Raw genomic sequence first — 15706 nt, 5'->3', positions numbered from 1 at the left:
ACTGATTTAACAACTGTTTTGTTTAGCAACAAATTTTGGGCCCTGTGGTGGTTGTAAGTCAAGAACTACCTGTACAATGTAAAATGTGCCTCCTTTATACGTTCAACGAAATGAAGGATCTTCTCTGACAAAGACAGATGAGAAGAAAACTGTGTTTAAACTTGCCCCTGTTGCTTAATTCACCATGTACTGTATTTTAAAAGTGATATAATCTGCATCCAGACTTCGTTGTGAACTTGATATGCTTTAGTTAGCTGCTTTGTACGTTTGCATGAAATATCTTTAAAAAATTTCTCCAAATGTCATATTAAAAGTTGAGTATTTTATTTTTTTTCAGGAGTTGAACTCATACACTTTAAAACAATACACTTAAATGAAACTCACTATTACGTTGTGGATACACAACGGGACGAGGCTACACATAGAAAAATACACATAGCCAGTAACATTTTGAAAGAAGATGTAATGGAGGGACGTATATATTTGTGTGTTGGTGCATGCTCATGTTTGTTTATTGGTTTTGGTATTTGGTTTTGTTTAGCTTCTGTATTTTTCTACTCTCTCATCTTTCATTGCTGCATATTAAGACTGTTATTTAAAATCTATGGTAGATTAAGGAGAACTATCAGCCATAGTATCTCTCTTCATCTCTGGCATTAAGTGTCAAGAAGTTCTAATATTATGTTGTTGTTTTTTTAGCATAGCTTAAAGTAGATGCTAGCTTGGGCCTAAATGTATTCTATAACATATAAGCTCAAACAAAACTTTGTAAGAGTAAAAGAAGGCCTCAAGTAACAAAACAGGTTTTATGTTTTTAAAATAGTGCAATTCAGAAGAGCATTTTTCTTCATGTAGAGGGGCAAACCCATTCCCACATGCGTATATCTTCATATATGATCTGTTAATATTTTTACCTCTAGTTGTTAGTGCTAATGTCCATTACCTGCAGTGACACAGTCTATCTTATTTAGGTTCACTGCTTGTTTAACTCTGCTGCAGTAACAAGACAACTACAACTACTAACTATGTGTGCAGTTACAATCTGGAACTTCATCACCAAAGGGCTTTCTGGAATGAAAAACATTAGACTTTTTTTTTTTAAAAAAAAACTATTCGCCGCAAAAAAGTTTACTTTGCAGCGAGCCCACTCTTCACATATCTAAGTCTAGGGTTTTCTTGTTCTTTGGGATTATTCCTTATTGCTATCATTGTTATACTACTCTAATTCAAGTTTGATATCTTCATGTCTCTCTCCCAACCACTCTTATTTCCCAATATGTTGGCAGTGACAAGCAATTGGTTATGCACAAGAAGTTGCTAAGACGTTGTGTAATCCTTCTCCATAACCATTGCTTGGACCCATTGAAACATTCACAGCTGCCTTCTCCCACATCACAACATACCTTGTACTCCCAATGTAATATACCTTTCCATGACTGCCTAATCCAGTTAGGAAAAGAAAAACAAAAGGTGTGAGAGAAAAGGGATAAAAAATAAGAGCAAATAAAAATAATAAATCAAAGCCAAATCAAAACATTGGATAAACAGCCCTTACAACATTCTGCACGTGGTTTTTTTTTATTATTATTGTTTGTTTACAGCAAAGATCTCAAAAGATTAATTAATGACCGCATTAATTTAGGGTTATATTTTATGTGGTTAAAGGTTAGTGAAAAAGAAATCGGAAAGGGTATTAATGTTGCTTGTTCCTGAAAAATTAAAGCTTTATATTTCTTGGGGAGCACCTTGAAGAAGAAGAAGGAATAAGATGGGGGATTTTGTTATTTTTTCCTAAATAACGCTGACCGAAAGCTACCTTGCAAGTTTGGGAGGCTTTTGTTGTTGATTTTTCAACTCTTGGTCAGCATTTGCCAATATAGTTTTGCATATTCCTACTGCATGCATAACTCAACTGACATTAACAAATAGATTGTTTTTTTTTTTATCTAAGGAATTCGACAATTTGTTATTAATCCTTGGGGTAGCTATGTTATGAAGCAGAGAATGTAGCCTTTTAGTGACATCTTAAGTGTTTCAGCGCCTAGCAACCGGGGAGCCAGACCTTGACCCAGGTCGGGAACCGGAGCCTCCCTTTGGAAAGAAGAAAGAAGAAAAAGCAGTATTAAAATCAACATATGCAGCTGAAATATACAACAACATACATATTTTGTATATCCAATTCCATTCGGCCTGTGATTCAAAATAGCTCTCAAAGCAAGGTTCAAAACTGGTTGAACTTCCCTCAATAGAATTAGGATTCAATTCAATAAGGTGGCATCTTTATTATACTTCAGAAATGGCAGCTGTCATAAATCGTGGACAGCCACTGAGAAGGATGAAGCAGAGTTTACATTGCTTCAATTTCAAATTCAACACACACTTTCTCTATTTTCCTCCCATGTAATGGAGTTCCTAGCCTTCCATTTTCCAAGCTCATTTGATAGTGGCCGTTGTATGTTTGCAATTCTTTGCATTCCCGTTCTGAGTATTGACTGCCACTAATAGAACAATAGGGATGATGTATTGGATAAAGAATGGATAGAGAATAGCAATTAAATTTTGATTCACAATTTGGCAATTCTGATTACTTGAAATAAGGTAGTAGGTAAACAAAGCATTTTGTAGCATCTTCAATTAAGTTCATATAGATACTCTGTCATACCTAGAAAAACTGTTTTCTTTTGAAAAAGGAGAAATAGTATTAACTCTAATGTTTGCCTAGAATTCCAAGTTTTTAACAAACGTTCACAACAGTGAATCAATAATAATGTACTTTGCAAGAATAGTTCATAATCTCTGTATTTGTAATCCCGTTGTACATTTCGCCTGTGTTCACAAATTTGGGAAAGAGAAATAAATCTGCAAATCTCATATTTTGACATATTTCTAGCACCAAATAATTTTGTGATTTAGCTTCCAACCCTAGTTAGATATTGCAGAAACAAAACCTTTGTACTTCCTCAAAATATAGGAAAAATCAAGGTGGTTCTCATAAACCCAGAATATTCCATGAAATCAGTTTCTAGTTCATGTTTTGAGTACTTTCACCCTCTCTACTACAGGTAGTCCTTGACTCACAGCAGTTCATTTAGTGAAAGTTATAACGGCATTGAAAAAAGTGATTTATGACCATTTTTCACACTTAGGAGCCTCGCAGCATCCCCATGCTCATGTGATCAAAATCCAGATGCTTGGCTACGGACTTATATTTATGATGGTTGCAATGTCCAAGGTTAGGGTTTGCGACTTTCTGACAAACAATGAGGAGGCCAGATTTACTTAGCAACTGTGCTACTAACTCAACAACTGCAGTGACTCACTTAACAAATGAGGCAAGAAAGGTGGCAAAATGGGGCAAAACTCCCTTAACAATTGTCTCATTTAGCGAGAGAAATTTTGGGCTCAGTTGTGGCCGTAAGGTCGAAGACTACCGGTAGTTGAGTGTCTTGCAAAAGTACCCTTTCAGGATGAATATTGCCACCTGTCCTTTATTCGTTTTGCAGCCTTCCTAGGAGAGCTGCAAAAGGAAGGCAGGAACCAGAAACAGAGAAGATTTAGCTCAGCAGCTATCAGATTGATTTAAAGGATTGGGTATTAAGGAACCTTGGTTCCCCCCGCCCCAATTTTTAAATACATGCTTCTGCCTATCTCCTGTTGCCGGGTGCATTCCTTAGATTTCTAAAATTTATGCTTCCATAATTACTTGTTGATTCAGAAGGCACCGTACTACCTTATTTCAATAATTCACTGTTCATTTTTAATCTCAAATTACTCAGCCACAACATTATTGCTTAGTTTCATAAATGACAGAGCACTGTAATTATACTTAATGGCTTATTAATTATGTTCCATGAATCATTGATTTCTATGTTATTGTAGTCCTATTAAATCCATTACTTGTCATGGAAGCTCTCCTTAAATTTGTTCTGGTTTTAGGAACCAGGGTTTTTAAAATATATATATCTGGTGGAATATAATAACAGGGACCATTTCATGCTAAGTTACTGTCGAAAATAAACCTGTATTTTTGCCGGTGCTTAGAAAGAAGTTGGAGGGAACTTTTTTTGGGGGTAATAAGAAGGCTGAGCAAAATAAAATAACGAAACTGTCTCTAATAGATAAAAATTATTAGGAGAAAACATAAATGAAACTGTCTAGGCTAAAAGCCCAGGCTATTCTGAACTAACTTTTACCAGCTCTAAGGAGAATAGTCAACAGTGGAAGTTGTGAGATTCTCAAGGAAAACATCAAAACTTGGCTTACAAAATTAGTAACATTTATATATTTGTGTGGAGGTGTGTGCAGCTGCTTTGAAACTGTTAAAGCTGGGGAAAAGGGAAATATTTAAAACTGAAGAAAATGAGAAAATAATAATACAAGCTTTTTAAAAGGGAATGGAATATTTTTCCACATGTACTTCAAAGGGAACAATATTTATTTTAGCGGAACTTCATTCTCCAACATCATCATTTTGAAGATCTAATTCACCCAGTTCTAATATGAAGTAGTTGTTCCTTTTTTCTCTCAGAAAAAAAATCAAAAAATTCATAACCTGCAATTTCGACAGATATTTCCAAAATATCCAATTTGTATAAGTACTAATGCATAACACCGCCAAAAGCATTGCTGATTTAAAAAAAAAATTTAAGTTGTTAAAAAGTTGTTGTTATGAATGTTTAATTTTGTATAGTACAGCAAATCGTTATTTACTCATTGGCTGAGAGAGTGATAGGCCCATCCAGTGGGCATGCCTAAGAAGCTGGTATAGAGTTATGGTTCAGGTATTGGACCGATATGAAGAGGATCCAAGTTTGAGACTACTCTCATTTTCTCTACATTTGAAACAAAATTATTAAACTATAAATTTCTAAAGCTCTTTATTTCACTCAACGCATATTAACATTGAGTTGGGTGCAAACTAGTGGTGGGATTCAAAACTTTTTACTACCAGTTCTGTGGGTGTGGCTTGGTGGGTGTGGCAGGGGAAGGATACTGTAAAATCTCCATTCCCTCCCCACTCCAGGGGAAGGTTTCTGCAAAATTCCCATTTCCTCCAGATCAGCTGGGACTCGGAAGGCAGAGAATAGATGGGGGGTGGAGCCAGTCAGAGGTGGTATTTACTGGTTCTCCAAACTACTCAAAATGACTGCTACCAGTTCTCCAGAACTCGTCAGAACCTGCTGAATATCACCTCTGTGGCGAACCTCAGTAGTAATTCATGGATCTGACATTACTTTTCCCTATGTGATGGGATTCCACTGGATTTTGTTACATATACTATTTATATTTTTCTCTGCTTGGATGATCCTTTACATTTAGACTGATACTAATAGTAGTATTTGCCTTAGTTTAGATTTTTTTTAGTGTTGTAATCAGACATCCAAACTGTTTTCCTCTTTCCAATCTTTTAGACAATCGCTTAAGACTATTTCCTGGACTGCTTGAATGAATGCAATATATATTAGCAATAGATAGGGAACATTTTCTTATCCCTGCATAATGTTGGTTACTTTTGCTATTTTTAGAAGTATTATCTTTACCAGTCTAAACAATTTAGACAGTGTGCCCTGGCCATCATAGCGGTATCCTTTGTGCCCCTTGTGAGCATATTTATGGTCATAGAATTTGCCACTTCCATATCCAGGTCTGTGAGTTTCGCCACCCTGCAAAAGAGAAAAGCAAAATTACAAATATCGGTAGATCGCCATTAAAATACAGAACCATCCTTCAGGAAACAGTACTAAATGATCAAAGGCTGAATTGTATCAAAGAATATGGCTGCAGGCCTAATGTCATTTATCCTAGGGAAGCCACTGACTTCTGTGCGAAAGTTTATAGCTCTGTGTCATAGATAGCAAGCAGAATGTTTTTTTTTTTTGCAAATTACTAGTGATGAAAGAAAATATTTGAACAATTATTGAAAAAAAAGATACTTGGGGAACATTTCTAGCAGAGATAGTGGAAGGTGAATTCAATTCCATTAAAATTGACATTCTATATATACAACTTATCTTAGCCTAGATTCCCATTGTTTGGAAATTGCCTGAGGTGATAATGATCCATAATTACTTATATTACAATTACTCATTTTTGTATTCATTCTACCAAACAGTAACAAATGAGAGCAGTTAATGGCAGACTATCAGAAGGAGATGCTGGTACAATAAGTGCATCCATCTTTAAAGAATGAAATCCCTAGAAAATATTATATTGAATATTATCCAGAAAAACAGAAAAAAATGGGACATTTTGAGCAAGTACTTACAGATCATTGACATCCGCTTTTGAAAAGCATTATTAAAAATGAACGAAAGAATTGTTCAACATAATTGTGTAATTGTATGAAGAGAACAAGTAATTCAAAGAATTTCCAAATAGTAATCTGCTTTGTAACTAGTTCTTCAAACGAAAACCTCATTTCCAGCATTGGTAATATGCAGCCTTAATGATAAACTTATGAAAATTGCCTCAGCCAACACATTACAATTATGTCTTTATTTTTAAGTGTTTCCTATCAAAGTAATGACCTGGCTCAACCTTCCAAGCAGCAAGCACATCCAGCAAGTTTTCTATGGTTTCCAACTGTTATTATGAAAAAAAATCAGTAGGATTACTGTGTAGATAATTAAGGCATTTCACCAGGGATGTAAAAAGCAGTTAGTATTCACTTCTAAGAGTTTGCAAAAGGGTCAGTTCATAATAGGCATTGCCAACACTCCATGATCATGTTCAAATGCAATCTTATTGTAAATTACTGGTCTATGACTGGTCCCTTCTGTTTATATCTTTCTTGCACTTCTACAAAATTCAAGGTGTTTCAGCCATAGTCTTGTAAATTTGCAATAGTTTTCATGAATACCTTGTGGGCATTTTTACCCAAAGGCAAAGTATAGAATATTCTACTTGGGTGTAAATTAATGGAACAATATAGTTATCTTCCAATATCATTTTATAGCTGAGCTTCCTGATGGAGATAACAATAGCACATAAACTTATATACCACTCCATACTGCTGTACAGCACTTTCTGAGCAGTTTTCTCCCAACATTCTGGATCCTCATTTTATTGAGACTGTTCTAGGTATCTGTTGGGTGAAGTAGCTTGAAACTGCTCTCAGCTGGACTCTGCCTATGCAAGTCCTTTGGACTTGTCTGAGGCCCAATTTACTATAACTTCCTAGAGAAAAGCTATGAGGGATCTAAATGGGGAAGAACAGCTTTGGCTTAACCCAAGCAAACTTGAGGGGCTGCAAGATTTGGGATCAATCAGGTCTGGAGTTGGGACAATATAACCCCTTCCCTCACCAGCCATAAATCCAAGTATCTAACTCTGACAAACTTTCATAAAGTCTTAAAGTCCTGGGATTTTTCCCTAGAGCATTAACCAATGATATTGGTTAAGCTTGTCTAGTAATCATTTTGGGATGTTTGCAAATTGGTCTCAATTGTGGCGTAGTGTTGTATTGTTGTGGCTTTCTGTTATTAATCGTTCTATTTATAATTTGGTTAGTCTTACGTCAGCTATCTAAAGTCGCTCTTTGTGAGTTGGGAGTTAGTTATATGAATAGAAAGATGATGGATGGAAGATGATTGTAGATATAGATATATACCGAAGGTATAGATTTAGATAAATTCATTGTCACATTGCCTTAATGTGAACACTCTCAAGAAAAGCCACTTTAAGATAAAGATTAAAAATTGTGGATTATGAGCAAGAGGGAGAAATAATCTTTGACTTTGATGCTCCTCTGCCTGGTTGTCACTAACAGTACATTTTTATAAGCTTACTACTCTTTCTCTCAGCAAGAAATTACCGTATTTTTGGACTATAAGATGCACCGGTGTATAAGACGCATCAAGATTTCAAAGAGGTAAGTAAGAAAAATAAGGTTTTGTCCTTCCCTGTCCCCAGTGGCACTCTGCAGGCTTCAGCAGGGCTGGAGGAAGGCAAAAACGCCTCCATTTGTGCAAAACATGGCTCATTTTTTGCAAAAATGGAGGCATTGTTGCCTTCCCTCAGCCCCACTGAACCCTGCAGAGTGCCACTGAGGCCTGGGGGAAGGCAAAAATGCCTCTATTTTTGCGAAAAACAACCTATGTTTTGGCTGTTTTTCATAAAAATGGGATGTGGGGCTGGGACTTCGGGAGGCCAAAAATGGCTGTATTCGATGTATAAGACGCACCAACATTTCTATGTTCTTTTAGGGGGGGAGGTGTGTCTTATACTCCAAAAATTACGGTAATCTGTTTTCACAGACGTGATGAACAGGGTGACTGCTTTAAGTGACCTTTTTAATTTCCAGAGATACCCCAATCCATGAAAAGGGTCCAAACTGATAGCTCTACTTCCTTTCAAGTCTGACTAGCATTCTGGTCCTCTCTAGCTCCAGGGTAAAGACATGGAGCCAAGTACATAAAAAGATTTGCCCAAGGAAGAAAAAAAAATGTATTATTTGTTCTCTACATCAGAAGTCCCCAACCCCCAGTCTGCAGACCGGTACTGGTCCATGGCCCATTGGGACCTGGGCTGTACAACTGATGGGCAAGCATATGAAATTTTACTTGTGCATGTGTGGGATTAGGTTGTGTGCACGTAACCATCCCCTCCCTCCGCTGCCACTAATGCCAATCCATGCAACCAGAAAGGTTGGGGAACACCTCTCTACATCATTATCATAAACATAATTCGGCTTTTCCTACAGTTTCATATTTTACATCTTCATTTTTTTTACTTTAAAAAAATGGTTGAAGAATGTGTAAGTTCTCAGTATATGACAATGTTGTAAATATAGGGCAAATCCAATAGAGTACTGTGCTCTTGAACCCATAAAGAACTGGAGCTTTGTACCGTTCATAGTAGAAACCCACCCTTTCCTTCCCCTGCCCCTCCTCCGTCCCACGGACATACAGAACATTTAGGGAACCTTAAAAGAATGCAATTTGCCATGCAGTGAAGGTGCTCTGTGCTCAGGAATCTTAATTTAAGCTTGACTCATTTCAGGATAAAAGCAAGCAATAAAATCATGAATATAAAGAAACTGCTTTGGAACCAGGAATGGATCAGTAAGAGTAAAGCAAACAAGCCAAAGAATAAATAAAAGAATAAACAAATATATACTGGAATTCTGCATCAGCTACAGAAAAGCAAGACAGCAAACACATGCCCTTTGGGCCTGGGGAAAACAAAATAATTGCGAAGGGAAGCATGTTTATCACCTACCCAGCTAAATCTGCTGAAGGATAATCCTCTCCCCTGCACATGTAAGAAACAAACAAAGTGACACGATAACCACCATGGACTTTAAAGACACCGAGCATGCCAACATCTGGTAGAAAAGGATTATCACAGTCGGTTGTGTGGATTAAAATATCTGAAGTCCAAGATGTTTGGATTGCAGTTGTGATGTGGGACTGTAGAAGAGTTTACCACATTACACCTTTCAGATGTGCATCATAAAACCCATTGTCTAATGTGTACATGAATTTTACCAAAGAGATTGGTTGTCTGTCTATTGCAGGATTGTTCACAATAAAGCATTTCAAGTGGTTTTTTTTTTTTTGAGGACAATGAACTATGGTCCAATGTTCTGCATAATGAGTACTTTTCATCCACCCACAGTCTCGGTCTCTGCTATTTTATTAGGTCAGAATTTGAAACAAGGTAGTTTGGCTTTCTGTATTCAGAAGCTGAAGCTGTAGAGAAATTTGAGGGGGGAAATGGAGCGAGTAAACTGTGGGGGTGGTTGTTGTGGGGAAAACAGGAGAAGGAAGAAATAATTGGTATGTTTTCCATCTCGAGTTGTATATGAAAAAAGGGCAGGATAAAAATCTAAAAAGATCCTGCACTTGTAAAGATTAAATTGGATATTGAAATACAGGGAATCCTTGGCTTAATATCCCAATTGAGCCCAAAATTTCCATTATTAATCAAGGCAGTTGTTCAGTGAATTTTGACACCGTTTATGATCTTTCTTGCCATACTTGTTAACTTGTTAACTTACCAACATGGTTGTTAAGTGAATCTGGCTTCCCCATTGACTTTGGTTGTCGGAAAGTCACGAAAGGGGACCACATGACTTCGGGACACTGCAACCGTCATAAATACATGCCAATTGCTAAGCGTCTGAATTTTGACTAGGCTGCAATGGTCGTGAGTGTGAAAAACAGTCATACGTCACTTTTTCAGTGTAACTTGGAATGGTCACTAAAAAAAATGGCTATAATCAAGGACTACTTGTAACAAGCCACAGAATGAAAAGAATCATTTCATCCTGTCCTCTGAAGGGAGCCAGCACAGCCTTAGTGCTTAAGACTGTTTCTAATTTCCATTTATCTGGACTCCTTTGCTTGGTCATCAGACCTTGATGGCCCTGGCTGCTGTTTCTTAATGGAAGTCAGCTTGTACTAAGGCCTCTCTTGTTTATAATTGAATAATCAGTGGAAGGGGCAGCCTCATATGTATCACTGAGATCTAGCTGGTATCAAGGAAGAAGGGGAAGCCCACTCTAAAAATGTGGCCAACCCAGGTTTGGGTGTGGCATCAACCATGACCCCAGGACATTTTATAATCCATATGAATCTTGTGGTTTTCAGTGGTGTTGCCTTGTTAATGAAGTTGGGCATGAAGGATCAGATAGGATTGCTACAGCAGCACAGACTGTGGTCAGGTGTAGGCAATAGTTTTTTTAAGCAACCCAATATCTGCTGTAAATGCATCATTTAGACTACATTGGACCGGAAGGTTATTGAAGTATTTTTTTTTAAAGGAAACCTTTCTTTCTTTTCTTTATCACAGGTTTTGTAGGTTAATATATTCACAGCAAGCACTTACTTTTGCCTGAAGAGGAGGAGTTGTTCTGGGTGACACCTGAAAATCAATTTTAAAAAATAATAATTTGCAAATATATACTGTATATTTGGAATCTCTCTCTCTCTCTCTCTCTCTCTCTCTCTCTCTCTCTCTCTCTCTCTCTCTCTCTCTCTCTCTCTCTCTCTCTCTCTCTCTCTCTCGTAATTCCATGGTTAAGTTACAAATGACCAATAGATGGCAGCAAAGGCAAACTTTTCTTTCTCATTACTGCTATCTAGTGGGTGTCTAATTTTCTGCACCCACACCTGGTACCCACCTGTTTTTCCATTTTCTTCCCAACATAATCAGCTAATTAATACATTGAGATGTTTAGATATGACTGAAACTGGTGACAAAATGTTGTACCGATTTTTTTTCCATCTAAAGTTTTCATATTTCTGCAAGTATTGGGACTTTTTAAAATTAAATTCTTTTCTTCATGGGACAGGTTCTTGGGTTGGTTGTTACTTTAAACCCCTTTCTCAACTTTAGCAGATGGAAGAATTTGGACTTCAACTCCCAGAATTCCCCAGTCAACCATGCTGGCTGCGGAATTCTGGGAGTTGAAATTCATGTACCTTCAACCTGCTAAGGTTGTGAAACACTGTGATATGCAAATAGTATCAGCATTCAGGAAGAGGCTTATCATTACAAATTAAGAAGCCTTCCTAGATAGCAGGGATTCACTGGTAGGCCATGTTGATAAGACATCACTCAGTTCAGCTAAGCATATCATTGTGGCTTGCTCTTTATCCATAAGTAATCCCGCCACAAACAGCTGCAGGGAATAATGCTGGCTTGTCCTACTTCTTGTTTAATATAACTTTGTCCTCCTATTTAACATGCTCAGTGGTGTTTATCGGCGAGTTTTCCATCTTTAAAAATTTGGAGGCCTCTCTGCAAACATTTCTTAAGCTTGTTGTTATCTCATTGTCTGTTCGGTGGGCATAGGGAGAGGCATGCATACAAATATACCGTTATCTACCAGTATCAGAGGTGGGTTTCTACCGATTCAGACTGGTTCGGCCAAGTAGGTAGTAACTCGGCCTGCCATGCCCCCAAACCAGTTCTCTCGGCAGCGCCATAGGTGCCGCCATCTTGTTTTTTGCTTCTGCACATGCGCAGAAGCATTTTTTAGTGCTGCACATGTGCACATAGCACGCATCAAGCGCATGTATGCCCTGAGTGAACTGGCAGTAGCAGCAGCTGGAAGCCACCCCTGACCCGTATGTGCTATTGGCTAGTTATAATACAAAGTAAAGCTTCAGGATTGATAAAGATTGGTGATCAATATCACTATTAGATGTGTTGTAACTGATACATAATTAGTAGTTCCTTCCTGTTAAACTTTCAATCAAAGCTATTTGAATGGGATTGCATGGCCCTAGCATTTTTCTAGGAAACCACTTAAATCTGCTCAAGCTCATTACAGGGACATCAAACATTAGAAGGGTTATCCGTGTCACAGTGCTGTTCTCTTCAGAACACTTTTGAAGTCCCAAAGCCACGACTCTTGCAACCAATTCTGTTAAGTATGTGATACTTCTCAGACAGATCTTGTCATTAAAATCAGCTTTATAACGCCAAGTGAGAAATTAAGACTTAGCTACCAAGTAGTAATTCGCGTTCTTCATCTCAGAAGTAGCCAATAAACCTGGGCTTTTGAATCATGATGTGGCATACTTTGCTTTGAAGCATGTTACTAGAGAGAAAGGAGCTGAAGACACCTATTACTTTCACCATTCATTCTGTATTCATTGTAAATTTATTTCACCTCTAAGTTATCAGATGGGATTGCACAATGTCAGATTAGTTCATCTTTAGGAGTTTGAATGTCTGTCTGCACTTTTTCAGAAGTTTGGGTTGGAAATTTATTTTGAATAATAGCAGCAGCTGTTCAGGCACACTTCTGTCTGTATGACTGGAAGACTGGGTTTATACAGATGAATATTAGAGATTTACAAATCTCTATACAATTAAAGAAACAGAAATAGTCTATTAAACACTATCTATCTATCTGTGTGTGTGTGTGTGTGTGTGTGTTGGGGGGGTATGTGGTGTGTGTGTGGTGTGTAGTGTCTAATAGACTACTTCTGATATATCTATATCTATATCTATATCTATATCTATATCTCTATCTCTATCTCTATCTATCTATCTATCTATCTATCTATCTATCTATCTATCTATCTATCCGTTCTCTCTCTCCCTCTCCCTCTCTCTCTCTCTCTCTCTCTCTCTCTCTCTCTCTCTCTCTCTCTCTCTCTGTCTCTCTGTCTCTCTCTCACACACACATACACACAAACAAATGTTACATAAATTCAAGGCAATGTGACCAGTGAGTGATGATCTCAGCACTTAAGAGTAGTTTCTCAGCTTTTTCTCTGGGATTGTGTCAGTCATAGTTTATTATTCCAGTTTAGTGGTCAGAATTCCCTCCTTAGATCTAACAATAATAGCCAAGAGATGATCCCATAACTGCAGAGGTAGCCTAGGTATCATTTTCAAATCAATCTGATATAGGGGGAAAATAAATTACAAATAGAATAAATAGTTGAAATATTTTGATTAACCCTGGGCAATTTATAATCTAATCCTATAAATGATGATTAAGTACCAGAAAGTTTGCCTAAGCTCAAATATATTGATTATCTGAAACAACTCCCACATGTATACGTAGGTTAAATCCACAGATAGGCACATGAGTGCACATAAATGTGTGTTTACACATCTCTACCCAAAGTGGTTATTTATTTCACTGTAGTAGATGGTTTCCTAAATTCTTTTGAATTTGTAGGACATATCCTCCTATGGAATAGAACAGAGCTGGATTTATGGATAAATAGCAATAGCACTTAGACTTATATATTGCTTCATCATGCTTCACAGCACTTTCTAAACATTTACAGAGTCAGTATTGCCCTCAACAATATGGGTCCACATTTTACTGACCTCACAAGGATGGAAGGTTGAGTCAACCTTGAGTCGGTCAGGATCGAACTCCTGGCAGTGGGAATGCAGAGTTAGCCTGCAATACCACATTTTAACCACTGCGCCACCACATCTCTTGGGAATTAAAGATTTCCATACCCATTGAGGCCTGTGGATGAGAACAATCCCTTTGCAACTCCCACCTACCAAAACTACTTGGAGCCCTGGCAGTTCATGTTTCCTCAAGACATAAAAGTAGAAATGACATAGAAGAAAGTAAAACTTACAATGTTCCTGAAGAAGTGGACAACTGGGTTTTCATCCACATAGCGTCCATGGTAAGATCTTGGATGAGGCAGAGAACTTACGTGGCTAACTCTGGAGGCATGGTGATAGTCCTGAAACACAGGGTAGAGTCATACCTGTAGATCAGCATGTATTCCGAAAGTAATTAATGTTCCCCTCTTGAAATCAAATCAAGAAAACAACATAGATGCATCCATTTAATTGTCACAGAGTTGCATTTGATTTGATAAAAACATAACATTTTTAAAAACTGAAAGTTGGAGCTATATTTCCAATGACTATTACATTTATAGCAAGGGACGTGCTGTCTGGAGAATTCTGGGAGTTGAAGTCCACAAATCTTAAAATTGCCAAGGTTGGACACCCTGATTTAGAGGCTATTGCTAAGATGCTTTAATTGATTTAGCTCTTAAAGCTAATTTCTTTTAAAAACTAACTCTTTATGCTTTAATTCCATGGACAGGAAAGAACTCATTTGGAAAAGAATAACTCTTTGGGTTTCCAAGCAAATACTTTTTTTTTAACTTCTTCAAAAATCTCTTGCTTGAAGTTCAAGCAACTTGAGATTGTTTGTATGCATATCAAATATAGTATATTGTTATTAATTTGCAATCCAGTTTCCTCCATGTATCTACCTATTGTTCAATCGCAAGGCTGTGAAGGATGTGGAATACAGAACTCCTTCCAACTCCTTTAGCAAAATGGCTGTAAGAGGTCTCTGTAGTTTCATTTATGTACATAAATATTTCATTTATTTATTTATTAAATTTGTTTGGTGCCCATCTCACCTCAGGAGACTCTGGGAGGCTAACAATGTTAATAGGTAAATAATGCCTATGTTGTATTAATGTGTATCTAACTTTATCTGGGTTTAATCAACTTATTCAAGTAGAGTACAAATTTGTGCCTCTATGAGTATCTATGTTTCTGCTCTCCCCTTATGTTGCATCTGCATGCTTGTATATATGTGTACACCAGGAACTTGCACAAGTTTCACTCTAAGCCAGGGATGTGCAACTTTAAGACCTGTGGAGATTGGGGAACTGGGAGTTGTAGTCCAAGTTTAGTTGCCAAGGTTGGACATGCCTGCTCTACGCCACGTAAAACAGGATGGAGCAAGGCAGAGGGAATTTGAGCTTCTACCCAACCTATTTTCCCATCAGGATATATTGGGAGAATTTTTTTTCTGGATTGCTTTTTTTCACAGTCCAAGATTGGATCTAGGCCAGTTTAAAGCTTGAGGTTTCTTTTGCTAGCTTCTGCTGCCACACCAAATTTCATTGTTTTCATTCTGTTCTGTTTCCAGAGAATTATCCTGCTGAGAGGCAGGCAGAGTCATGAGCCTCTTAACCCAATTAACCTTTCCAACCCTCTGTTGAGTAGAAAAGAATAAAAAGAGAGAGGTCAGATGAGGCTAGCCAAATGGATTATTTTCCCTGGCCCTCTAAATTCCAGGGTAGATACAGAAAGCCATTTAAGAGATGGTCACCTCTTTAAACTCAGTACAAAAAGTATGTAAACATATGAAGAATAAGTCACCAGTAGCACTTAATTCTGGGCATGATTGAACATTTAAAATGTGACTGGATGCTGTATTGTATGCTGTATTTTGTGAGAACTG

At 37.5% G+C, this 15706-nt stretch overlaps 1 protein-coding gene across 1 annotated transcript in view; it reads right to left on the bottom strand.

Annotated features, from left to right (window-relative positions):
* Positions 1-1106: 1106 nt before the first annotated feature.
* The window catches only part of MBP (myelin basic protein), a 109701-nt gene continuing 95101 nt past the window's right edge, over positions 1107-15706 (bottom strand). Inside the window, exons 5-9 of the mRNA XM_032222811.1 lie at positions 14067-14177; positions 10831-10866; positions 9220-9252; positions 5541-5663; positions 1107-2091 (exon numbers count right to left, since the gene is read on the bottom strand). Of these exons, the coding sequence (XP_032078702.1) occupies positions 2035-2091; positions 5541-5663; positions 9220-9252; positions 10831-10866; positions 14067-14177 (360 nt within the window). The 3' untranslated portion in view covers positions 1107-2034. The remainder of the gene's footprint in view (positions 2092-5540; positions 5664-9219; positions 9253-10830; positions 10867-14066; positions 14178-15706) is intronic.

Source organism: Thamnophis elegans, chromosome 8 (genome assembly GCF_009769535.1).
Source record: "Thamnophis elegans isolate rThaEle1 chromosome 8, rThaEle1.pri, whole genome shotgun sequence".
Classification (NCBI taxonomy): domain Eukaryota; kingdom Metazoa; phylum Chordata; class Lepidosauria; order Squamata; family Colubridae; genus Thamnophis; species Thamnophis elegans.
This window is presented reverse-complemented; position numbering and strand designations above follow the sequence as displayed.